The following is a 27436-nucleotide window of genomic DNA, read 5'->3' as shown; positions in this document are numbered from 1 at the left end:
CGCACAGCGGCATATTCCAATCTCGTCAACAATGATCCTAACAGAAATGTAAATAAATATAGTTTGGTCACTTAAGTTTTTATTTGTGATTAGCAGAAGCTGTGGATTAGTGTGTCCACAACCATGAAAAAAAAACGCTTTAAGACAGACAACACAAAAATGAGTTGAAGTGTAGACCTGCAGGCACGGCTCTGAATGTGCCAACATCGGAAAATACCTCGGTCGGGTGGTTCTTTTGTGTTGTGTATAGTTTAAAAAATAAAAAAAGTCAGTTCTTTTTTTTTTTTTTTTTTTTGTTTAAAGAAACTGTTAAAAAGATTATATATTATCAACAAAGAAAAGAAAACTAAATGCAACTCTAATAGATATCAAGGTGGAAATACATGGCATTGCCTATGACCTAACACATCTGGATAATTTAAGATAGGCGACCAAGAGGTCTGTAGTCAACTCTCAGGGGTCCATAGTCTTTTTGTCTCTCCCATGCTTTTTCCATACCTCCTCTTGGAATGCTCACAAAGGGGCCATTCAAGTCCTGATGATGTGTTAAGTCTTCAGGCTTGGAGCTGAAATGTTAGTGTGTGTGTGTGTGTTCTGGTGTAAGTAGCTGTTTTAGCTATGGATGCCATTAATGGGGTGCCACTTGGTATGTTTGTGTTTTCATGTGTGTGTGTGTGGGAGATGGATCAGGACGCAGCCAGGGCCTTGACCAGGTACAGTTTGTCTCCCTGCTCACTGGTGAAGATGGGGGCCTTTTTGTAGTGTTCAACAAGCTCTTCCATAGAGTTGAACTTGCGCTGTCCAATGCAGTAAAGGCTGTCCTTCAGCTGCACTTTGAAATGCTTGTTCTTGCTCTGCGCCTTCAGGGAGATGGAGAAGTCGTTTGGCTGAAAAGGAAAAGAAAATCTAAGGTTAGTAGCAGTATCTAAAAGCAGTGAATCTACGCTGGTCTCAGGAGCAGAATACTGACCGATGATTCGCTGTCTCGGATGAGGAAGTCTCCCTCCGAGCCTCTCTGATTGAGGGCAACCTCAGCCTGGTGGCGCGTCACCTTTCCGTAGTACCACTCCTTCCCTGCGAAGCGCCCGCTGCCTGAAGGGGAGATGTAGTCGCAGTCAGGCGTGGGAGGCCCCGCAGGCCCTGCTGTGGGTTTATAGGAGCTGGAGTCCAGCACAGTGACGTAGTTCTTGGGCACCAAGCCCAGCTGTCCATCCGCCTTGCGGCACTTCCACCACTCTGGGTCATTCTCGGGCTTCTCCACGACTTCCATTACCTCGCCCTTCTCAAAGTTTAGTTCCTCGTCGTTGCCTGAGCTGAAAGGGTAGAGAGCCTGAACCGTGTGCAGCACTCGGTTTCCATTCGTGGTGCTGTTTACTACGGCCGCAAGCTTCTCCGTCAGCGATCCGGCCGGGTCACCGAGCCCACCCATGCCCCCTCCCCCTGCCGTCCCATCCACGTCCTCCGTCACGTAGTTGGACGGAAACCAGCCAGACCGTCCGCTGTAGCTGCCGCGCCACCAGCCGTCGCTGCACTTCTCCATCACCACCACCCGCGTGCCCTTCACCAGAGAAAGCTCGTCCTCGCGCTCCGCCGTGTAGCTGAACTTGACCAAGGCGGGGAGGTTGAGGTCATACAGCCGCTCGCCATTATCTGTACTCAGATCTGTGTCAGCGTTGGAGGCGGTGTCTCTCATAACTCCTTTTCTGCCCCTCTTAACCCCAAATCCTAGGAAAATTTAGAAGAACAAAGAGAGGTGTTAAAGTTTTCTGAAATATTAAGTCTAGTCATATTGGTCAGAAACAGGCAGGCAGCTGACACCCTTCATCAGCAGGTACAGCTTTAAACCTGAAAGTCATAATTTTACCAAAAAGACAAGTCTCTTGGAATTCAGTTTTTCACACCATTCCACTGATGTGGGACAAGTCTCAACAGAAAAACAAAAGCCATGAACATACACCATTATAAAACAACCTGAAAATTTAAGGGCGGGCAAAGAAAAAAAAAAAAAGAAAAGAAGAAGGAGACAAATACCAGGAAATAATAAGCATTATGGGCTGTGGTGAAATACAGGGAGGGTGGGTAAGCAGGGCTAAATATCACTCTGTCCACATCACCGTGCTCTAAACCCCCCACACTCCAAATCCAAATACATTCTTGGGGATTAGGCCTAGGTGCTGAGGAAACAAAAAGAAAAGCAACGGTGTGGTGGGGCAAAAAAAGAAAAAAGGAGTGAGGGGGATGAAAACTTGTTTTGGCACGGACCTGTAAATCCTGCGGACACAAAAAAAATGTGAAGTGCTTTTATTCAAGCACTGTGACCCAACATTGAAGGAAGTCGAACACTATACTTGCCTTGAACTCTGTGAGACAAAATGGTTCAGTCACATTTCGTTGCTGCTAATTACATCGCACTAATCACCTTGGCTGCCCTGACACCTGCGGCCTGGCTCGCTCGGCAGCCCGATTTCAAACAGTTCCGTCTCTGCCCAAACTCCAACTCTACGCAACCCCCCCAGTTCCCCTTACAGTGACCATTTGGCTTTCAGTGTGATGTGGGGATGATTGAGAGCATGTTTCCATTCTGCCAACACTTACATAAAAGACCACTGGCTAAAGGGACCCTTAACCTTTCATCCGGCCAACATCTTGGTATTGTTTAAGACCTTTCAGACCAGAATTTAAATGTCTTCAAGCCCGTTTCGGGGTTGTGAAGTCCGGCAAAAATTTCCACTTTGCAATCTAGCACACTAAGAGCTGTATGAAGCATGTGTAGCTAGCAGAGGATACAGTGTTGAGATCATGCCTTCCTCCTACTTTCCAGGTGACCGTACAGCAGCTCTAATGCTAGGTCTTGTGTATCTATATATTACTGTACTGTAATCAGTCTCACTGATGATGTAGACAAACCAGACCGAAGCCGAGACTAACCAACAACTCACTCCAGACACCATGAGCAGATTTAGGCCGAGACCCCATTTCTGATTACGTTTGCAAGGCTATTGCTTGCATAATCAAAAGACAGCTGGGTGAAATTATACAGTGAAGCAGGGTGGAGTCTCCAGGACAGTGCTGAGAGGACGGTGTGTGTGTGTGTGTGTGTGTGTGTGTGCGGGGAACGTGAGCATGCTTTACCACAGATAAGATTGTTACTGAAAGGTGCCTCTGACTCAAGGAGAGCAGACAAATTTCACGGTAGCGTTGAGAGTCCAACGTCAAATTGCTTCCAGGTAGACCCTGTTATTAGTCGCACCACCGTGCATAACTACAGACTCCAGACAGGGTGTTAAGAGCCGCTGTCTGTAGGCAGAGGTTAGGTTAGCGCAGATGCTAGTTAGGCACCTTTGCAATCACATCAACTCAAAGAGACGAGAAGAACACGCAGATTTTAAAGGGGGAAAAAAACCTCTTGTAAAAAGCTTTGAGGAAGAGAAGACCATCAAAGACTCATTAACATAAATACACCACTTTAGTGTTTGGAACTGTGCTAGTACAGCAGACAAAATATAGATTCACCACATCTAAAATATAACGTGCTTGATAAGAAACGGTGATCACGCAGGTGCAGGCGCCAGAATGCGTCTCGGCTCTACTCCGTCGTTTCAAACAAAAAGGTCAGGGGTCAACTCTGTAGAGAAGAGCATCTTTTAGCTCCAGCTGAGAGCAGAGACACAACTGAGAGTTTATACTTTATCCCTCCGGCCAGGTGACACAGTCCTTATCAGTGTCCCTGTCAGGGGGTTTTATTTGCCGCTTCCTGCTACGCTGACATGAGCGCTTTGCATTAAAAAAGCAGCTCCACTGCATTTGACTAGATGCTCAATCTGTACCTGGGTAATAATGGGAAGTTTGTATTTGCCTGTGCAGTTTTAGATGGATCGATGAGAAGATACGGGGCTGTTATTGAGGGCAACTGCTGCTCTGAGGGTTCATCTGTCGTGCGGTTGTGGGTTAATCATAAGAATTCACTTGTCAGCTGTGTGGAAGAGCTGCAGGTTTGCACTTCCTTTTGCAGCTAAGCAGAGATTGTATCTCTTCGATTCAAACACACAGAATGGAATTACTTCCAATAAGGCCACAGTTTCCAAAGGAGGGCACAGCTGCATACTGCTCAGGTGACAGTAACCGTAACTGGGACGGTAACACTTCCTTAATTTTCTGACAGCTCAGTGAAATGTTGGGCTTTTGGGTACCACGAGCCAAAACCTGTGAGGTAGAGCAGGATTATTCACATCTTGATAATTCCACAATAACTAATACAACAAACACATTTTGTGCCCAAGTATGGTATTGGGAAAACGTATAAATAGCTCAACAACATGATAAATGACATATATCATTTGGACAGACTGCAACCCATTAGACCAACTAAAAATATACATCCTTCTTCCACTCAGTTCCTCTCAAGCTGCCTCTCAGTGCACTGTACTCAATCTCCCCACCTGATGTCAACCTTCAAAGCTGCCAAATATATGGCACGATAGTATATGCTGTGTGGTTTCCTCTGAAAACCAGAATTCGTGTTGGTGCTCTGCTGCTACTTGGGGAAACCTTGTGAGAGAAATGAATAAACGCTGTGCGTCGGAAACTTCTCTGGAACGGTCGCATGCTTTTTCCTGCGCATTTCCTGAGAGGGTGATGTGGAGGAGGAAAAATGAAACCGATTCAGATGGCAGCATATCACTGCAAACTATGACGAGGAGCATGACACATATGTTAAAGCCCCTCTGAAAGGAGAAAAGTAGCAGTTTACAGCAGAAGAAAGTGCCGGAGGGTTTGTTTGGCTACCAGTGACATACAGGAACTAGTTTTGTTTCTTAACTCTGGCCTCCCTGCGCTGGCTGGCTGTCCATTGTCTGCCAGGGCCCTTTCGACCCCTCGGCTTCCCTCCATTCCAGGGCTCTTCCTTTGTGGACGACAACACCCCGCGTCAGGCTGTCTGACAGTGCTTTACCATCCCTCTGCTTTGACACAGCACACTTTTGCCAACGGTCAGTTAAAGCCAAAACAGCCTGACACACTCTGGTGAGCCACTGTTTTATCCTCCATTGCAAATAGAGTCAGGTTGCCTAAATGATCATCAAGCAGTCATTGTCACCTGGTGACGGACTCTCAGGAAGTGATCTACATGTTGACAGGAATTCCAACTCTGACCGCAATGCGTCTCCAGACAGGTCATTGAAAACAGCCATATGGTTTTGTGGGAGACATGCACTCTAAATGTAATGACAGCATGTTCAGTCAGAAACGGTGCGAGTCCAAACGAAAGGCAAAACGCACTAATGTGAGTTGGCGTATTCTCGGTTGGGGCTGCCTTTTAGACTGCAGCTTCAAATCGCGCTGCTGACATAGATGACAGATACGCAGGAAATGTGCAAGCTTCTTTCAACTTTAGCCATCTGAAACATCAAAAGCAGGCAGTCATCGATCTCTGTGATGGAAGAGCTAAGGGAAGAAACACAGCTCTGACTTTGTGTAAAGCCCTGTACGGAGCAGCCTTACTGTCAGTAGACACGCCAAATAAAACTCATCCCAAACAGTTTGAGAGCACAATCTCTCAAAAGAAAGTTAGAAACCATGTTTCCACATGGCAACAAGACTGTAATAAAGAGCTCATCCTCCATCTATAGCCACTGCATTTCAAAGCAAACCCTTTGTCTTGACTTTTTCTCTGATGAACTAAAATCTAAATTACTCTTTGAGAGCAAGCATGACATGCAACACTGATATGTACATAATATTCTGAGCAGCGGAGGCAACTTAAAAGAATTGGCTTTGTACCCCATCCACAAACCTGATGATTTAAACCCACTGAGAAGCTACCGTACACAGGGGTGGACGTACTGTGAAGAATATCAACACGGTTTATTATAAAAAACTATTTTACATCTGACAAAAGAAAACAAAGTTCCTCACGTGTGAAAGTTAACTATAGCGGGTGAACTCTGGCTCAAGAACAAAGTCGCAAACACTAGAAAGAGTTCTGATTTTCTATGAAGAACCTCAGTCACCACAGAATGTACCAACTGATCAACAGGGTTGGTCAGGATCAAAATTAAACGAGCAGATGATAATGCATGTGAAATGAACAAATGTATTAAGACTTAATTTACAGTATGATGAATTGGTTTGATTGCATCTTTAAAATCAAGTAAACTCCAAATGTTCTTTTTTATTTCTTTAAATTGTTTATGAATATTGGAGCTACCCCTCCCCTCTTTGGTCAAACTGAAAATGAGTGATTATGAAAGTCCTTCATGTGACCTTTGAATGGAAAAAAAAAATAAAAATCCCAGCATCCTCCACGATGCAGGTTACACAGAAACTTTTAGTTTGTGCCAAAAAATATAATTTTTATTTGACCAAATGTAAACTGAAAGTAGTGATCTGAGCTGTCTGAGAAGAAAAAGGAGAACATTTATGCTTCTTTTCAGTATCAACTTCCCTTTTTTTTCCCTAAAGTGTCACATAACTATTACAGATTCTTTCATCAAAGCTAACCCTGCTTTTCACATACATGAGGACAGCTGTTGGTACATAAGACTTGGTAACCATCCCTACTAATAACGTGAAGTAGTAAACAAGCCACGCAGGAAATGTAGTGCACCACAATGCGATTCACTTCCTGTAAGGACGTTACCTAAACCATTAAAAAAAAATGAAAATACTGGAACTCCTGAAAAACATGATCTAAAGAGGTCCGTGTTGTTCCTTCACCAACATGTTTACAGTCCTGCCTACTGTTCAACAAGCCCAGACCCCTACTCACTTCCCCCGCTGGGAAGGAGGCAGGAAAACACACCTTTGCAGCAGAAACCCATCATAAGCTTTGGACATTAACAACTCTCCCACTAGTTTTTTTTTCTGACAAAGACTGCCAGAAGGTCCAGCAGACAGCCCTGTACACCATGATTCAACTTCCTTCTAACTTCACACTTCCTCTCGGGCCTGCACTCCTCCAAAGCTCAGAGAGAAATGTGGCTCAAATTAGAGTTTCCGCTCGCTGGGGAGACTGAGAAACAGGAAAACAGAGGGAGGGGAGAAAGAGAGACCAACAGCTCTCAGTTTACACAAGCAAAACGTGTGTTAGCTCATCTATACCTACTTCTCACTCCTTTAAGACCGCAGCAGACTGCCCAGCGACACAAACACACGCAAGGTCGCAAGTAGAGAAGACAGACAAAGCCGGGAGATAGCACTCAGCAGCTACAAGGTGAGATTACAGCCAGGGTGAGCGCCAGGGCCTTTGGAAAGAGTGTGTCAGTGTGGCTGTTAAGTATCCACGACCAACGGACCTTCACAGGTAATGACATTCCTCTGATAACCCAGAGAGGTGGAGGAGATGGGAGCCCGAGTCCCATCAATCAGCAAGGGCCCCTTCCTGCTCTTAGCACAATGACTACAGTGTTCTACATGAGCACCCCACGTCCCTTTAAAAACTGTAGCTCATGACTAGCCGTGGGGTGTGGGGGGGGGACCCCTCCCAGAATGAGCGAGCTTGCCCTGAGGGTAGCATAAAAGAAAACAGGCACTGGCTACGTCTTGAGATATTCCTTAACAGGGTGGAGAGGAGGGCTCTTCAAGCATGATAATGTAATCCACCAAGTTGCAGCCCATTCGGCAAGACGAATGCTCGGAGAAAAAAATGAAGTAGGATCACTGTGTGTGTGTGTGTGTGTGTGTGTGTTTAAAAGAAAGAGACAGAGAAGGATTGCTGAGGCAATTACAGGCTTCGGCTCAGCAGAAGGCTTTTCAAAAGCATATCCACCCAGTCTCTGCAGCCGCTCGCACAGACACAGCCTCAAAAGCTGTTAAGACCCCCTCTCATCCGCTCTCTGCCAAAACAATGTGTTAGCTCAAAAATCTGGTTCCACCTGCTCCGAATTCAACACGTTTGTTTGGTTAACTTCAAGCTTAAACCACCTTTTAACCAAAGTGAGTAATCAGAAAGGAAAGAGGAGGAAAAAAAAAAAAAAAAATGACAACTTCTCCTAGACAGTTGTAGAGAAAAAAAAAAATAAGGACTACTCAAAGCTCAGGGAAATGTTCCCAGAAGACCACCAGCGAAACAACAAACTGGATCAGAACAACTAAGGATCTACAAAGACTAGGAAAGTTAAAAACTCACGAAAGAAATGTTTGAATAGGTTAGCCATGTCCATTTTGGGCTCGCCGTCTCTTTCCCAGCCCCTGCTCTCTTCCCACTGCAGCTGTAGAGTTATTCCATGTGAACACCCAGAGAGCTGGGCGGGCTGCAAAGTAGGGCAGCCCACTCCCTGACCATGTGGTCGGGGCTTAGCCAATGAGAGTTCAGGATAGAGAGGCCTCCAAACCAGCTCTGGAAGGCAAACTACAGAGGCCTCATGGAGTGGGGAGGGAGGACACAGAGACAGAGAAGTGGAGGGGGGACTGAAGCTTCTACTTAGAAAGGAAAGGAAAGAAATGAAAGAAGAGAGCTACATGGAAAAGTGAAGGAGTCGTTTCCTCAGTGTGTACCAGCAGACTCTTCTTCATGAGACAGGGTAGAGGGCTTCAAAAATAAAAAAAAAAGAAAGAAATAGAGGAAATAACTGAGATCTGTTGGGACGCAGCAACTGCTGAGTGACTCAGTGAGTGCTCAGTGTCACATGACTGCAGTTGTTTGTAGAGACACACTCGTAACTTCACAACAAACCCAGGAAACATGAGTCCTCACACATAGAAACGTGTGCACACACACACAGCAAAGCACAGCCCTGTGCAGACAGATCATGCTCTCACACATTCTTTCAAACGATGACACTTTTCCACACCCAGCAACTGAAAAAGAGATCAATTTTTCCACCCACATTAACTTACCAAAGTGTGATCCTCAGGCTGATTCTCTTGTTCTCCCACACATATGTACAAACTGAACACAACTGCACCGACCTCATACATCTTAAATCGATTCAAAACTAGGAAATGGGCCAAATTAAGGTCAAGTCCTAGCAAACTTCCAATGATTCGAATAATATTTTATGAGGATTGGTGTGTTGCCACCTCGTGCTTTATACCACTTTAAGTGTAGGTTAGACATGACTTGTGTTAGGGTCAGTCATGCAGCTGTTCACCTGAGCCATTTGATCAATGGATGAGTAGACAGGTGGGAAGGTGTTGTTGGGAGGGTCCTGGCTGTGGTTAATGGCAACACCTCCTCCCACACACAAACAAACACACACTAAACGGTAACGGTCGGTCAAATAAACCCACACACCTCAGGGCAAGACAGGATGGACACACTTTGAGAGCAGCAGTTAAACAAATTATACAGGGTCAGGCCAGAACAAACCCAGAAATCCCTGTTAAACTAAAGAGGGAAAAGAAGCCATACTCTTAAAACACTGGCATGCATAAATGGACACACAAAAATGCTCTCCAGCCAACAGGAAGAGGCAGCTCACGTGTCCAACAGATAAGTGTTTTGCAAACTCTGGAGTGTGCGATACAGTTCGAAACGGATGACACACTTCTGGTGTGTGCTAGAAAAGCCCCCCCCCCCCCGTTTCACTCTTTTCTGCAGAGAAAACTCGCTCTGGGGACTATGTCTTCTTCTGAGAGGTCGCCCTGCACAGGAGCCCGTCATCTTCACCACATCAATAAGAGAAGCAAAGCACAGGGCATAAGGCCACCTCTTTTGACAGTCACACAAGTGCGGTTTGATGCTACGTTTTCATCGTATGTTGATTTATTGCACTTTGCGGCTGTCACATAGCCTGGGAATTCCCATGCTGCTTTGCGCTCGATTTCATTCTCACTGCAAAGTCAGCCTGGAAACCACCGCCCTTATTTTTGCCTGAGTTTGGGAACCAATCACAGAACGGGGGGGGGGGGCACGCAGCAAGACGATGACGACATCTATGCGCTACACACCGAAGCTTGTAGAGTGTTAACCCAACATGGCAGTGGACACTAGGGCTGGGCGGTATGGCCTAAAATGTATACCCCGGTTAAATTTGAGCCACTGACGGTGTACGGTATATATCGCAGTATGGTACTTTTGTATATAAATTACAACAGAACAGTTTCTCAGTGGTTACCATAGCACCAAATAAACACTTTCAATCAGGATGTTTGCAGCAATATTAAATAAAATGTATTGTGCAAAACAGAAAACACAGGAAATATAAAAAATATATACGTTATATTTATATTTAAAAAATAAGAAAAGGTACATTTTCTCGAATAAACTCTGTGAGAGAAAAGCCGCTGCCTCTTGGATAACGTAACTTTCATAGGCGCCTTCCACTTATTCAACATGCTCAAATATGCGTCATGTTTCAGACACCCCATTTGTGCATGTTAAGCTAACTGCTTGTTAATACGATAAGTGTTTTATTACTTTGCATGTCTTCCAAAAGAGAAAATAATCAGGATTTTGAGGATGTTACCATTACACACCAGCTGAGACGCAGGGTAGCAAAACATTATGGGCGTGAAAACGAAACTTAGAAAATCGGCTCGGCGCATGCGCAAAACCACAAAGTAGCAAATCTCGACAAGTAGGAGAAATCGACAGAACATCGGCTTTGACTCGTTTCATATTCCGGAGCATGGTTAGCCCGCAGGTGGTACAACAAATTACTCGTGTTACCTTGTCTTACGATTACTGTCGCCCGGCATATCCAAGCGGATGTTCAAAACTTTGCATTACTGCCATCTACAGGACTCATGAGCTATTGCGGTATAAGGTATGGCAAAAAAAATCTCTACCGTTGGTGAAAAATACCGCATAAGGTATGATACCGTGCATACCGCCCACCCCTAGCGGACACAATGTTATCGTTCGATGCAGCCTTAGAAAGTGTTTCGGAGTAGATTCACCCTAGGGTCATTTGAACCGTGACATCCAGCCAAGTAGCCCACCCGAAGTTTTTCCGATATTGGCTGAACATCAGCTGAGTTACTGAGTTATCCCGAATAGCTTAGTACAAGCGCTAACGGACCCTGGCAGTATCTCCAAAATTACCACACTAAAATCACATGCCATGACACCAAACTTCTACAGTAGTACAAATATGTTCTGTACTCACAAAACGATGCATTTGGAAGTTTGTACATAGTCCAGGAGTTTATTATTATCAACACAAGCCTAATAGCTTCTCTGCTGCTAAAGCTGCGTCGACATCACTTCCTTGATCTGGGAGCTTCAATGTAAGATGACGGTTGATCTACTAATGTAGACAACAAAGCAAGGCTGCTCAATTTCTCCATTGATAAAATAAATTCACAACTCTACAACATAAAAATTCATGTAGAATATACCATATACTTTGTTGTCTACAGTAGTAGATCAACCCTGCACCTGAAGCATCATGAATGCAGATAATGATCTGAAATACTTAAGGACTGACCATCAAAGTTTCCCTCACACCCAAACTCTGAGGACAACGCGCCAGCCCAGTTCAGTACCGAAACAGGGAGGTCAACTTTCCTGAAGGTTGATGCCTTGTTTTCCACCGAGGCGTACGGACTGCAGTCTGTCATTATATCAGGAAGAACTCTGTAAGTGCTAGATGTATGCATGGCTGGTATGAGAGTAAAGAACGATTTCCTCTTCCTGATTTTCATGGCCTTTGGTAAATAACACGGTGGTAACATTTCCACAGTCAGTTGATACAGAAGACAGATCATAAATCTCATCACACCGCAGCCAACAACAGGGGCCTGCCCCTTGGACTGCAGACATATTTGAGTCAGCTCTGGAATTAATTTAGCAGTGTTTTTTGACTAATAAGACAACCGTCTCTTTGACTGAGGAGAGTCTTTTAATTGGATTAAACGACTGTGACAAAGGTTCCCGTTTCCCCGTGTAAGTAAGTGAACGTGGGTCCAAGTAAAAATGGAAGTCTGAGAATTTACAGTGTGTGACATGGAGGAAGTACTTTGAAAACCAAATGCTCCGACCACAGGTTTCATCCCTCTCTACAACCTCTCTGCATTACATTAACTTCAATTATCAGCAATAAAACGCCTTCATTTAGCCGTAACTTTGATCAAAATTAAACTAAATAAAGTGATACTTTGTTAACCCCAAAAGGCAGATAGTGTTTTTTTTCCTTCATTAAGACAGCACTACTTGGAGAAAACACTATATAAAAAGGTTTAGAAACTAAAGACAAGGAATTAAAAAAAATAAATAAAAAAAAAATCAAGAGAAATTATGAAGCAGCGGAACTGATGCCGAGCTATCAAATTCTCAGATATCTGTCATCAAGAAAAATTATGCTAACAGAAAAGGTAGTCTTGGCTCACATACGGTTACATTTGGCTGGCTCCTTACTGTACAAGGCCTTTGGTGGATGGCACTCGCCAGAAATAATTCTGTAGTGCTGACAGAGGAGACAACACCTGTCCTGTTTCACTTCCAGTCGTGAATTAGAAGAAAAAAAAAAAAAAAGGTTGCGTTTGCTTGCCCACAAAGAAAAAGTTGAGAAATTTAAACTTGATGGCACAAATAGACACATGGGAAAAATAAAATTAAATACCAACATGCTAGCTATCGATTAACATCTGAAATCCAAAAGTATGTTTAACTGCCTTACCAGAGCAAATGCTTCGAGGTGAAAATCGAAACCTTACAACAGACGAGACAATCGGTTTCTGAAGCCTCAGTGTACGTGCACGGTGAGAACAAAGTAGCTTTCTGCAATTCAACCAATCAGACGTCAGCCTGGGACCATCTTTCTGTGGTGGCTGTCATGTAATACATTGTTTGTACCACAGCAGTGTGGTCAAAAACAAAGTAAGTGAGAGCTGACCTAGATTAAGCTTGCTCCTAGGATGCTACCTTGTCTTGGTTTAGATGCATGCGAAACACAAAGCCCGTCAGTCTCCAGTCAAAGGATGCTGTGGAGGCCTTAAGATGTATAAATATTTAGAGAAGTGTTATCTATGCAGCTTAACTGGAATATAATGAGATCCTCCATAAAAAATAAACAAGGTCATGGAGAGAGTTTAAACTAACATGCCTTCTGTTCATTGCTTATTAACCCACCCACAAAAAAATAATTAAAAAAACAAAAATAATCAACACCGACTTCAACAAAAAAATTGATTTGATTTTTTTTTTTTTTACCAAGTGTGTCTTTGAGATTCTTGACAATTGAAGCTTTCCTGGCGCTGTTTTTCCTCTCCACATAGTTGGACGGCACAAAGCCAGTTTTGTTGGTGGCATTTCGGACCCTCCACCAGGACTTTGAGTCATCGAGCAGCCAGAGACGCTCATTTTTCTTGATGTCCAGCTCCTGGTCCTGCTGGGCCATGTAGTCGAACTTGGCGATGACAATCACCTCTTCAGTCATCTTGCTGTAGGTAAACTGATGAGAGAGAGAGGGGACAGACATTAGAGAGGCCGAGAGGACTCTACTACAGTACAAACTATTTGACACGAACATTAAAAGAGTGCTTTTAATAAACTTGCCATTAGAACTAGTGTTTTTTTTTCTTATGCACAACAGTGGACAGCAGTATGCCATTTTAAAGCTCCCTTAGATGTAGGGATGTTACACAAATATCTTTCCGCAACCATCTGCTCAGACTTCATACACATTGCAAGTAAATTTAGAAACGGTTTGCAGCTGGACGGCCGTACCTGTTCTACATCAAAGCTGAGAACTTCACAAGCTCCGACGCTTCTGTTGACCTATGAAAGAACAGAAGAAAGAGAATTACAAACAGTCTCCTCTCAGATTTCTCCCAAAGACTTGCTCGCAATACTCTTAAGTTACTGTAATATCTACTATCCTTGTAAAATGTGCATGCCAAGAGCAGTGTATTTATCCAAATACACTGCAGCTAGGCCTGAATCCTGTTGAAGTTCTAGCACCCGTTTCCACAGTTTAGTCTCGTCGGTGCAGAATTTCCCTCCACGATTGTATTCTTGAAATAACAGATAAATGACTTCTCTTTTCAGTCTCCTTACACCGACTGCTGTCCTGAGTGTACAGCCAATCTTGCAGAATCTACATCCTTCAGAAATTTACACAGGGGATGATTTACGTTAAGGAGCCGCCCGACAATTGTCTTTTGTGTTTTGGGCATCAAACACGAGCCGGGAGGATGGCAAAGTTTGCTGTAACGGGGAAGTAAATAAGAAGGACACTGTGCGTCAGCAGTGACGCAACGTCAAGAAGTGGAGTTCTCTCGCTGAGCCTTAATGATGTTGGATAGTGTTTTAAAATTAGCTCTGGCCTAGAAATGCTCTTATGGTGTGCAGCCTATGGAAATGCTTCACTCGAGTGAACTGCATTACAAATGAGCATGTCTGCAGTCCTGCACAGGTTCCCCAGGCCATCTAAAAATAAGATTTTCTAACACTGTGATCCACTGTGAAAATTTGTTGATGCTCAACAATGAGCATATTCACAACAACTAGTCTTATGACCCACACAGCCGCTAGCGCAGCCAGCCTGTGCTTAGGTTAAACACTGCTTACTTGGGTCAGCACCGAGAAAGTGAGGCTCTATTGAAGCGGCTGTTTGGCTGCTCTGATGTCATGGGAGTAGATGAAGTTTCACGTCCCCCCCCGCCCGCCCGCCCCCAAGATGGCCTTCAGGGACCAGACACTGACTTCTTTGATAGAGACCTCTCAGTTTTTATTTGACGCAACAGTAGTGTCTACGTTTCAGCCACAGCTGGCCTTGAGATGGGCACAGAACCTGATCTTGAGCAAACACGAGGCAAGGTGGCCAAGCTCACTTTCACCGTGATTAACCAAGAGCAATAATACGGTTCTCCAGGAGAAATAGTCAGAATGTGGAGGAGAATCGTTTCCTCCAAGAAAAGTCATTTTACACTGACTGTGGCAGACAAAGGCAAGTTAAGAGCCCGAGCTAAGAGATGTGACAAAGATCCCAAACATCCCCTGTAATTCAATCAACTCGGCTCACATTAAAATAAAATTAAAAAGTTGGGGAGGGGAGGTTGACATCATTTACCAAATAGCATTTGGGTGTATACAGCGATTTTATCTTGCGTGCTTCTTTTCCATCACTAGATGAAATTAATGAACAGAGACATTTAAGGGAGCAGCACTGAAAAACAAAGAGCTGATTTACTCTCCTCGAGAGTCTCATTCACTCAGACAAAGGCAACAATCTATCCACTCCCTGGGCTGGGCTGGGTAGCGGTCTGCCAAAAGAGCAACACAAGAGTGTATACGACCTCCGTCTCCATTTACAACATCCCTCCCTTAATGTCTTTTCCCCACTTTACACTAATCCTACCATTGCATGTCAAAAATCATCCTAGCAGGAATTCCCCCTTCCAATCCCATGTTCTGACATAACCCTGCAGCCCAGTCCCCCTTCCTTTAGCCGCCATCACTGAGCGCTTAGTCCACATTTACGCCGCAGTGACTTACGACAGTGCCGATGTGAGGGAGGATCAAAAAGTTAGGTGACAGATGCTCTGAGCTAATCACGCAGCTGCAGACTGAGCTGAGGCCGTTCGCCACACCAAAGCACTAAACGCCGGGTCAGACAGGTCAAACTGCTCAGCTGGCGTCACATTTGCATCCACTGTGAGTCTCCATTTGCCCCACTGCCGGGGAGAATTAACAGGTAAGCCCAAACCACCACAAGCACGCAGCAAACTATTATCCTGCAACTATTATTCTCGCAAATGAACCAAAACATACATAAAGCCGCACGACATTTCATACTTTTTAAAAGCATCAAACACCGACCACTCACTTTGCCGCAAAGATAAGCTTATTAGCTTCTCCAATTGATTGTCAGATGTAGTGATGTAATGACTCACCTGTCCATGTAAAAACAGACCTTTAAAAGGACTTCAAAGTTGGACAGGCTCTTATAATGAAGTGAAAAAAATTAAATAAAAATCTATTGAATCAGTAAGCTTTGGGGATATCAACAAAGGCACCCAGAACATGTGGAATGGTAGAGAAGTGATCAAATCTGTTGGTCGTGGTAGGTGCTGGGTTTCCGCAGCCCAATGTGGCAGCTTCTTCGTGCTTTTATTTCTCCTTTGTGATATTTTAACCCGATTTGCTGGCAACACAAACATATAAAGAAATAAAAAGTTTTCACAATAAGAGCTTTCCAGTGTACTTCAAACAGTGTGAGGAGGCAGCGTCAGCCAAAAGTTTCATTAACCACTGCGTTAATCATCAGAACAGCTGATTTCATTACAGCTCCCATAACAAGTGAATGGGTGACCTGCAGGGTTCTCTTGGAAGCCATTTGTCAGAAGAGGCGTTTCCGATTGTGTAGACCTGGTGAAAACCCCTTCCAGGCCTTCCAGGAACCTCCCAGACTTTACAGAGATCTCTACAAATTAAATAGTTTTGTACAGTCAGTCCACCTATCATCCTAACGTTAGAAATGCCCGAACCACAATAAAAAAAAAAAAAAAAAAAAGGTGTTCCAAGATAACAATGAGTAAACCAGTTTCCAGGATTTAAATCACTGAATGATTCTGGATAGATAAGGATTTTTGTTTCTGTTAAATAACTGCTCGAGTCCTCGTTTCACCCGTTTTTCCAGCAACTTGACTCCAAGCGTAACTCTTTGATTCACAGGTGGCGGCACAAGACTGAACGCTGTGTAGCCATGTTAACACATGACAGAACGGGACCTACAGGATGAGGGAGTCTATCTGCGCCATGCAAATGTGCTGTATTGTAAACTACTAAGTACCAAGCTGTATCTTATCTACTGTTCTAGCAGCAGCTAGAGACCAGTGAAATGTCAACTGGTGTTACTATCAGTGATCCACTCATGTTCCTAAGAGTACCGACACCGTTTCCCCATCAGAAGAATACTACCGGCTCAAATATGGCACCGTTATAACACAGTTAATAACCCTGGGGTCATGATATAGTGGCTTAGATTTTCTCAAAACACATCTACAATAACACTTGAAAAGGTCTCTGGCATAAGTTAACCAAAAACCACAAGAACTGCATATCAGTGGTGTAAAGGGAGATGCAAGTTGCAACTTTGCGAGTTATTTTGTTAGATTGAAAAAAATAGTGAGTTCCCCACATCCTGCAGTCTACAGCTGCTGTCATAACCTCATCTGTCTCTGCAGAAAAAAAAAGAAAAAAAACCATGAGCTGAGATCCAGTGAAAGAGCACACCTAGTGGCCTACGTGGTAATTCACTTTCACTGGAACTCTGGAAAGAGATTAATACTCCATTTGGCATTCAGCACGAATCTACTGAAAAGTCTTTGCATTTACCGGCGACATGAGAAGTTCTCGGTGAAAGTAACGCCACAACAGATGGTTACAGTATGAGCTAAAACAGCCTGAGAGAACGAATATGGATCCTTTTTCTCTCCTCACTGTGGGAACAAATAGTGTACCACTGCTCAGCAAGATTGCTGAGGCACTGAGACAGCAACAGCATGAGCTCACGGAGGCAGACAGGGTAACCTAATCCCTGTGACAGCCTGCTAAAATCACAGGGCTCTGCTGCCTTCTGGAATGTGCTCCGTGTGCTCACTGCTAACTCAGCCCCTCTGGCACTGCTGCATTTCCTCAAACTTACAGCAAAAACTTGCATTTTAGCCACAGGTCTGTGGCTGGAGGACGGCGATGGACCAATGAGTAGGGCGCTCGTGCTCCTTTTTTTTTTTTTCCTCCACAGTGAACCTCAGCAGCTAAAGCCCATGAGACTGCATCTCATCCCCACCGTCCTGGATTCTCTCAAAACAAAGCAAAGCAAAGGGTCATGGGAGACTTGGCAAGCCAGCTGTGAGACAGGAAGTGTGGACACAAGGGTGACCGGATGATGGGAAAGTGATGCAATCTGACAGAGTGCAGGCTTGACCCCAGAGTTCAGAGGAGTGCAGATAAATTATCTTTGCATTGATGCATGTAATGTACTTGCTAAACAGATATGACATTTGGGACTAGTTAAAACTTTTGACACCACTGTTTTTCAGAGGAAAAACATTCAGTAGAAAACTATACTAATCCTGGATCATTGTAAAATTTAATTAAGGGGCCTACAGTGTTTTGTGCTAAGCATAGCAGCTACACTCTTGACTGTGTGAAAGCAGTTGGTTATCCAGCCCTCGGGATCACCCTCAGCAGTTGGGAATAGCCTAAAATAGCCTGTGGCTCATGTCCTTTGAGAACAGCCAGAGATTTACTCTCATAGCAACAACCCAAAGCAAAAGTTTCAAGCTTTCTTTAAGACCATCTTCACATCAAAAGGACTCACTCTGCACTCCAAACAAATCTGTGTGAAGCGTACACAAATGCCACCGTATGAAATGTGTCGCTTGGCAGTTTACAAAAGAAAACGCAAAGTCTCAGCCAAAACCCTGTATCGCAGTACTTACTAGACCATAATTTAAAGCCGTCAAGAGCAGTATTTAAGAAGGTTTGTGAAAACAAGCTCTCTCAAAATAGTGCCACATGCTTAATTTCAAGCAATGATCCATATATTACCCAACAGATATATTCTAATATTGGCCCATCCTTAACAGAGGACATCCATGCCTATATTCAGTGGAAACGATATGTAATCATAAAACCATTGTGGCAAATTAACAAATAAAATTCTCTGATGCATTTTCACTTCCCCATTTCTATTCACACTTCTCTTCAGTCTGGTTGTCATATAACTGACGTGTTTTCTTAATGTCTGGCAGAGATGCCAAACAGAATGGCACTTCAGATTATTCAAGTACACATATTCTATAAAGGAATCCTTTCAAAATGGAGAGATAGGATAGGAAAAAGAAAAAAGAAAAAAAACATCTTCTAGGCTTGTGTTTGGGTGCATTTTCAGGGAATTTCGGTTAAATTGATTCATCCTAAAAGGGTGAATTTGCTCCAAAATGAGGAAGATAAGCATCATTTGGCGACGGTGCTTTCCACCAGCTTAAAAAAAAAACAAAAAACAGAAAATACTGATTATCCAGCTCAGCTTATATGGAAAACTCAACAAGTGTCATAGCAAGAAATGCAGATAACCACTTCTGATCAGACTCAGACTGAAAAAAAGGAGGACGCAAACATTCAAGAGTTGGGCCTTTAACCTCGAGTTAAAACAACAAGCCGAGTATCCTGGCAACCCCCGCGTGACAAATCAAGTGATCACAAGTTTGATTATCCAGAATGTGAATCAAGACGGAACCCCCAAAGTTCATCAGGGTTTCTTTTGGCGGTAGAAGCTAAACTGCTTGGGTTTATAACTCAGTAGAACAAGCAGTTGTTTTTTTTCTCGTTGTTTTTTTCTCTTCAAGGTTGGGTCTGCGTAACACAACAACAACAACAACAACTGTAGAGGACATCCACAAGAGAAAAACTTCTTCAGGATTTACTTTAATTTCTGGTAACATTTGAGATGTGCTGTCATGTCCGAGAAGATGCCGGCCAGTCACGAAGGTGGTCACATTTCCCCTTGTGCTCATCAACATCATCAAGATTTGTTCCGTATTCACATCTTGTAAATGCAAATAAAAACTTCAAGGTAAACGTAGATAATAGCAGTGTCTTCATCTGAGGGCTTATGTCAAAATCGCTGTCAAAAAGTGCTTTTTGTGAGGAAGTAACCTTAAGTTTTAGCGTTACAGTGTACAAAAATAGGGCTCACATTCTCGCGATGCATCAGCATCACAGGCGGAATCCCAAAAATAGAGCTTGAATCTGAAATTGAATTTAAAAAAAAAAAATGTAATGATGTAGGGGAACGTATTTATTTCTTTAGAATGAGATCACTCCACAGAAACAAGAGATGACAGACATGAGAGACGGTCTCTCTAATGTGGGTGCTTACTAAAGAAAAAAGAAAACACTGAAAAAGAGATGGAAAAATTAAGTTCTAAAATGATCTTTATCAACTCAACTAAAAACCATTATCAAAGCATCTTTATCATAAAACCGCAGCAAACTTAGAACGCCTGATCATAGTTAGAAGGAAGCATCAAAATAGATGATGAAATGCTTTACCATTCACAAGAATAAACACAAATGTAAGCCTGACTCATAGATGACCTGATAAAAAAGAGCTGCGAGAAAAATAACTCTATATACATGATAAGAATGAAATACAAAAACTATCCATTAACTGGTGCAGCAGGTGCATAATACTTTTTTAGTATTTTATAATCCAAATAAATGAATGTTGCTAACCATCCTTAAATGTCATCATCTTTTCATCCACACAGCATCTTAATGCTGTGCGATCAGTTTCTGTGCAACCCAAAGGCAAAATGCCCAAAGGCAGAGCCGTAACGCGTTGCCCTTTCTTAGCATACTGTCTAACAAAGGAGGGAAAGGGCTGCAGGAACATCAACTCTGGGTAAATTGGTTAGCAATGGAGAGAGGATGAATCCATCACGGGGAGGGAGTGTTGGAGAGGGCTGCGAGGACCTCTCCAATCTCAAGTCTGTATGTCACAAGTAGCAAACTCTACTTTGTAAATAAGGTCAAACACAGTAAATCATGCTTTATTTGAGACGTCTGCTGCACACCAGACGTGAAAAAAATAGAATCGACCGTGTTTTTACACGTGCAGCATTCAACAAAAAAAGTTGTAGAGCGATGCGTTCGACTTAAAATTGCTTTAGTGACATATCATTATGTGACAATTTAACATAGGAACTTCAGTGTCGATTATGAAACCATATGCTGTGTAATGACTTACAGTAAGCGTACAGTCTACGGTATCATGTCTTACCAAGAGGTGATCCAGCAGGAAAAAATGGCATATTAGTAAGAAAATACATCCTTCAGAACATAATACCTCTTATGAAAGAAAGGATCCTTTTTCTCAGACCCCACCTAATGAGCAGCCAACACATCTTTATCCACACCCCGGGGTTGCCAGTTCTTGCCTTGGGTGGCCTGCCAACCAGCTCCAACTATGGCCACATCTGAGCAGGTCTGGAATAAGGCAACAGCAGAATAAACCTTTGGGTCACCTCACAAACTCTGCGAGCCCCAGGGCATTTCTCAACGATTAATCCAAGTTTACACAGAAGAAGGATTCCTGACATCAGGTTCAACAATGCTTTAAAACCGTTGTGTCTTGGTTGTGTGTGTTTCCCGCACTACTTGAAACAATAGCATAAAGGAGACAATTTATTAAAAAAATATTTTTTTAAATAAAAATAGAGGATCACGCAAAATGACCAGGCAATACACTGTAGCTGCACACAATGAACCATCTAAAGAAAAAACTACTGCTGCAGTCAAACTACTAGATGATAAGCCCTGACAGCCCATTTCAGGGAGATGAAACTGATACACTGACTTCCTCTTCGTTTTCCTTCAACCTGACAAATATGAACCTTAGGGCGCTGTCACAGTAGGACTAAATGAGCTACTTGGGACTGACGTCCACAAGGGCCACATGTGGGAACTTGTGCATCAGCATTTTAAAGAGCAGGAGGCATTCCATATTACACCACAAATGCCTAAGCTCTGCGCAAATCAGCATCCTCTAGATCTTTGATAGGACACGGACAAGAAAGAAAACATTTTCCCCCCTGAAATCCTCCCATCTCTAGCACAAGACTGAGGCAGCCTACACACATTTCAAACACAGAGACGGCCGTTCTTCATTCAAATGGGCTCTTTTAGGAGATGATCAAAGACACGTTCTCGCAGCAGTTTACCTAAAGTCGCCATTTCTGTACTAGCTTCATCACTACACGGCACATAAAAACTCAGGAGATAGAAAACGATGCGACATCAAGGCACCTGAGCAACGACAGATGACTTTATAGCTCCGCGATTTGATTTCCTACATGAAAATTTCCATAAACTGTAGCCCGCTTAGATAAGTATTTTACATATTGTGGCACAGATTGTATTAGGCCGCTTTCAGACACGAGATGCATAACGTTAACCACTTCAGTCTGTTACAGCGATGGCATTCAGTCGTTCACACATGTTCCTCTCACTTCAAGTGTGAAATGATCGCAAAGAGCCACAGTGTGCATGTGGCGCTCGCAATGTGCACGATAATGAACACTACATAAAGTGAAGTATAACAGAAGTCTTTTAAAACTCTAAACTGAAATTATTTTTCTCACAAAAAGGAAGTCACCCTACAAAGGCAATTCATATCTGTGTGCCAAGTGTGCAGTGGTTATATGAAACACTGAAAGTGGATGGAGGCAACGCAAAAAAAGTCACTTTTCTATATGGTTAAGCTTTTTCAACACTCTTGAGGGTTCAACTGTTTAACCAGCTAGTTATCAACTCAACAAGTGCGTGGTCTTAAATTTGGCCAGACGTGAAGCTTTAAGCTTCTGCCGCAGCTCTGATGCCTTTAAATGATTTCTTCTTGTTCATTCGGCACCGGTGATGTGGGGGAAAAAAAAGGGAAAAACTGGGCACTGCGGTTTGTTTTCAATCGGTAAAATCGTGCCGCTGTTATCTGTCGGATTCCTCTGAACATGCTGATCGTGTGTCAAATTAAGCCAGTAATGCTGTGCGTTAATTAGGGATGGGAATTGATAAGATTTTTACGATTCCAATTCCATTTTCGATTCTGCTTAACGATTCGGTTCTTTATCGGTTCCCTTATCCATTCTCATTTGGAGAAAAAGGACAACAAACCGGTCGATTAGCATCAACTTTGTTTAGTTTAGAAGTAACACGAGTCATGACCTTACAAACCCAACAACGGTGAGGTCCACATTCGTCTCTCATGGCCTGGGTAATTTAACTCTTCCCTGCTCTGGTGAAAGGAGAAGCTGGAGGTAGACGGGAACTGGGGGTAGCACCACCAGCCTCTGGCTCTGAGCCAGTCAGGCTCTGTCTCTCATGATTTCATCTAAATGTATGAGAAGGCTTTCATTTAACCTTAACCGTTACTAACAGCAGGTTTTACAATGAGGCAAATGGCGAACATGATAGGCAGTGTTTGTTTAGTCAGTTAGTTACCTGCAGTGTTAGCCGAGGACATGCTAACGTTGCGAACGTTGCTGGGTTCAGATTCACCGACGTTAATCATTCGTTCATAGTTATTGCATGTTGGTAGCATTTCCTAGCCTGGGTGCCAGCCGAACTTAGCCCCGCCCATAAAAATTTGGGTCGGGAAGTTCGGTCTGGCTCTGCTCAGTTGGAAAATCATTATGCCCGACCAAGAATCGGTCGACCCAATCAGATTGCCAGGGCGGGCTTTATACGATGATGGACAGATGATCAACAGGGACATTATCGACTACGTCACTAAAGAGCGCTTGGTTTGACTTCGTTTGAAACAAACATGGCTGCCGCTGGAGAGCTAGGGTAGATTCTGCCATCTAGTCTGTTCTACAGGATCTCCACATTGCATTAATTTTGAAAGACGAACAGAGGAACGCGATAAAGGCTTTTATTGATAGAAAAGATGTTTTTCCCGTCCTTCCTACAACAAGTGTGTGTCGCTTAATCTACGTCACATACTACGTTGCTCTGATTGGTTGTAGGTCTATCCAATTGAGCGAAGAGGCATTTTTTCTCCTGGTTCGGTTGAAACACGCCCCATACTCAAAACTCTATTGAGCAGTATCAGACTCACATTCTGACTAGAATCGTGAGTATGACATAGTCAGGCTAAGCATTTCCTCCCTTTGGTGAAATATTCACTTTGCAAGTTGCCCTGTTGTCGTCTTTTTTAGGGATGTGTAATCAAACTTTCGAGCGTAGTAGCAGAGGCAAAACGGTCCCGCCTCGTGCAGGCTGACACGCATCAGGTCAGAATCACAAAAACTTGCCAATCCAATCAACAGTGCTGCCGTTACTCAGCCAATTCCACAGCGCCGGCTTGATGCGTGTCATGACACCGTGTTGTACGGCTGAACCGCCTCCGTCTGCCAGGTGTGAATTTGAGGAGGTCTTCTTTTTTTTTTTTTTTTTTTCGTTCTTTCCCCTGCCTAAAAAGTGCAACTGATATGTGAAGAAGGCAGAAAGAAGAAAGCAGTGCGTGTGTGAAAGAGGCTTTTGTGAGTGAGTACGTTGTCACTTTAAACAGGACAGACCACAGATATAAAGAAAAACAAAAAACTGGTGGTTTATTGTCATTTTTGTAGTCAATATTGTACCAACGTACAGTAAGAACGATGTTTTGATGAGAAAACCGAGCCATAAGTTTTTTTTAACAAGACTGCTCAATGTTTACATGTTAGAAGTTTAACTGAGGTGCAGACTTCCCACAGCTTCAGCTTACCGGCAGTGACGCTGTAGCTGTGCCTGAAAAGGTTGTTCATCATGACAGAAATCGGCTATTTCTGAAAAGACATGACACAACTGCTTTTGTTAGTCAAGGATTCACAACATGAGATATTGTCATAACACTGTGACAGCCACTGTTGCTCAAATCCTCACATCCTCATTTCTACTCCGCCAAACCCACTGAAAGAAACCCCCGAAACATAATTAACTGAGAAAGAAACTTCACTGAAACTGCCCACATCTCATCTCCAACATGGGGAAGTCTATTCACTCACTCCAAATGATCAATGACAGTAAAGATTTTCGACCGCACAAAGCCTTCACTGTGGAGTCTTGCAAAAGTAGAACAGCAACACCATGAGCAGCTCAAAGCTGAGGGGAGCCGTTTCAGAACAGCATGAATGTGCGATGCACTCAGAAAAGGCGCACAGAGCGAGAGCTGGTGGTGTGCAGGTGATCTCGGCTCAAACAAGGAAACCACCTTTGGCTTCGACTGTTAAAACATGCCAACATGCTTGAGCAGTCATTAGAAAACATGCGAGGCAAAAACAAAACAGAATCAAAAAAAGATAAAGAGGAAGTGAAAGATGGCTTGTGCAATAACTGAGATTTGGGTGATACAACATAAGAAAGACAAAGAGGAACAAATTCCCCATTTCTCAACACCATTAGAAACCACTTCTTGGACTGGATTTCTGAACTAGTCATTTGATGAGAGAGATTTTTCATCCCTGGTAGTTTTCTGGCTATCGTGAAATGCACAGTTGGTATTTTTCCCCTCGGCCGTGCGGACAGATTTGGCTGCTGGAGGCCACTGGTAACGCACAGCAAGGCACTGAGAAAGAGGCGAGGACAGGCTCTTCTATAAAATGAGATCATCACTCCATATCCATGAGGTTTTCTGTTTGAAAGTTCTAAAATAAAAAAAAAGGGGTGCCGTCAGAAGGCGGTGGGTGATTCCACAGGAGACGAAGCGAACGTGCCACCATCTCTGCAAATATCAACGCGTATAGCCGAATAGCGAAAGCTTCAGTTCAGGGGAAACCTCAATCGTGCACTTTGCAGGTTTGCAGCTGACAGGTGCAAAATTCCCAACAAGAACGTTTAATGGGTTGGTTTTTTTTGGATTTTTTTAATATAAAGACAAAATGTGTGCCTTCAAGCATAAAATGCTGATAAGTGTGCCTTCCCCGCCAGTCTCCCTGAAAAACTCTGGCTATCCTCCCCGTGACTCCCACTGAGAGGAGAGCTACAGACCAAATGTCTCTCACCGTTCTCCCTTCCCGGAAACTTTTACAGTGACAATTACAAGAGAAACTGCTCAGTTCACCAGCTGCTGGCGTTTGGAAGCGTTACTCCCTTACAAACCTTCGAGTAGAACCGGCCACTTTTCCATCAAAACAATATCAGCAAGACAAAATAGGCCATTATGATGAGATGATTGCTGAAAAGTGCTGTTGAACAAATTCTGTGAAAGGCCACACAAACATAAGCGCCAACAGCTTGCCAACAATTACAGAGCCGTAATGCCCATTGTACTGAGGCGTGACATTTAGTCTGGCTTGGGCTTGTGTAAGGTAGAAACAATGTGACGAGATAAACAGAGTGTCCAACTATCTTAAATCTTGCCCCAAAACAGAAATGGTTTCATGCACTTGGTACATTTGTCTTCCTGTTACTGGTGTTCCTTGACAGATGTTGCCATGTTTCAACGCGTTTGTGATTTTAGGCATTTTGTGAGTAGAAACCCCGTCCTTTAAAGCAAGAATCTCCAATGAGACGGATGTGCAGATTTTCAGCACTTTAAGATCCCTGCAAACACAACACCTTGGAGTCTGGACAACTCGTAAAAGACACTCCTAATTTCCATTTTGTGGCCCTGGTGATTGCTTCGCCAACTAAAACAAACGCTAAAAAAAACAAAAAAGAATTGCTTAATGACCAGCTATGGCTATTTAAAGGCATATTCAAAAGCTATTTAAAAGGCTACTGTAAGCATAAGGTAACAGGTCAACTGTAATGTTTAGAAATGCTTCATTATCATGGCCATTAACCAGCCCGAGAGGATTCAGGGCACAGCATCCAAAAACTGAAGCCTGGGCCACTATAGTTACATAGTAATAATAATAATAATAATAATAATAATAATGATAATAATGATAAAACGAGGCTGACAATGCACTCAATTTTGAGATACGGTTTACATTCAAACGCAAGGGTTATAACGCCACTTCGGCTCCTCTCCATTTTCAGTCTCAGAAATTCACGTGTCAACGTTAAGCACATCGCAAAATAAAGTCAAGAGTCCATAAGTAACGAGGTTGTGCTCCACTTCTGTCTCACCTTTCATCGTATAACTTAAGCTTGACAGCGTGTCACGCCACCCAACTTGGCTAACGTCAACCGGGCTAAGAAGAAAAAAAAAAGAGAGAGAGAGAAAGAAACACCAAACCACTAATGTGGTAACAAATATCTCAGCTAAAGCCTAAAGAACACTTGGCCCAGCGGTGTAACAGTGTATTAGTCGTGTTGGCAAGCCGACAGACTGGTTTTGTCTGGGTTAACGTTTAGCCGTTAGCCTTCGTGAGCTTCAACGTTGAATTGAAGGAGAGCAGGAGCTATCTCTCGGGAGAAACGTTACAGCGGCAACAGCCCGGATCAGCGGCAAGGCAGATTCATATCACGTCTTACCTGACTGCCGATGTCTACCGCTTCTTATCTCTTTTGGAAAATAATTTGTGTTGAAACGTTTCGCACAAGAGGCTCGCAAAAGGTGTCCACAATCCTAGCGAGCTAGCAGCCGGTTATTTTCCCCAATCCAAGAAGCTAGCCTAGCTGATTAGAGGCTGTTCCCCGTTGGAATCGCATTTCTGCATCAGAGCATGTCAGTGCCCAGCAGCCCCGGCTAAGCTAACTAGCTGCAGCTACACAGGCAGTTCAGGCAGCTCACGTCCCGACTACTCAAACGCGATTGGCTGCAGGAGAAGCTTCTCTCTGTTGATTGGACCACGCAGCTGTCAGTCAATCCTACTGCAGCTGCTGATACTTTTCGTTTTCATTAGGCATCGTCATGATTTCTGCCTTTTGACGATAAAGAACTTTTAATTAACACTTTGATAAAACTGTTTATGGGAAATTTTTAGAAGTATTTTCATGATTATCGACTCAGTTTATCCCGATGCATTACATCTGTCATACCATAATATTATGTTAATATAAGTCAAGTTTTTCAGAAAACACAATAAACTAAAACATTTCAAGTCACGCTCTTTG

At 43.4% G+C, this 27436-nt stretch overlaps 1 protein-coding gene across 4 annotated transcripts; it reads right to left on the bottom strand.

Annotated features, from left to right (window-relative positions):
* Positions 1–59: 59 nt before the first annotated feature.
* nck1b (NCK adaptor protein 1b) lies at positions 60–27079 on the bottom strand. Of its 4 annotated transcripts, XM_075453070.1 has the most exons (6): positions 26855–27079; positions 24159–24219; positions 13610–13660; positions 13094–13334; positions 971–1725; positions 60–887 (listed from the first exon to the last, which is right to left on the bottom strand). In XM_075453070.1, the coding sequence occupies exons 4-6, from the start codon at positions 13317–13319 to the stop codon at positions 687–689; spliced, it is 1182 nt and encodes a 393-aa protein (XP_075309185.1). In that variant the 5' UTR covers positions 13320–13334; positions 13610–13660; positions 24159–24219; positions 26855–27079; the 3' UTR covers positions 60–686. The 4 variants fall into 4 exon arrangements, with proteins under 4 accessions (XP_075309185.1, XP_075309184.1, XP_075309187.1 ...); XM_075453069.1 differs by lacking the exon at positions 24159–24219; XM_075453072.1 differs by lacking the exons at positions 13094–13334; positions 13610–13660; positions 24159–24219; positions 26855–27079 and adding an exon at positions 12561–12634.
* Between the last annotated feature and the right edge of the window lie 357 nt (positions 27080–27436).

Source organism: Odontesthes bonariensis, chromosome 20, assembly GCF_027942865.1.
Source record: "Odontesthes bonariensis isolate fOdoBon6 chromosome 20, fOdoBon6.hap1, whole genome shotgun sequence".
Taxonomy (NCBI): Eukaryota; Metazoa; Chordata; class Actinopteri; order Atheriniformes; family Atherinopsidae; genus Odontesthes; species Odontesthes bonariensis.
The sequence above is the reverse complement of the archived record's forward strand: the minus strand, read 5'-3'. Positions and strand labels throughout refer to the sequence as shown.

Excerpts from the sequence above, each read along its gene's own strand:
- nck1b (XM_075453070.1), bottom strand. The coding sequence starts at position 13,319 with ATGACTGAAGAGGTGATTGTCATCGCCAAGTTCGACTACATGGCCCAG. Across the intron at positions 1,726-13,093 it reads GAATCTCAAAGACACACTTG|GATTTGGGGTTAAGAGGGGC; the intron begins GTAAAAAAAAAA and ends AAATTTTCCTAG. Across the intron at positions 888-970 it reads TCCGAGACAGCGAATCATCG|CCAAACGACTTCTCCATCTC; the intron begins GTCAGTATTCTG and ends TTTCCTTTTCAG.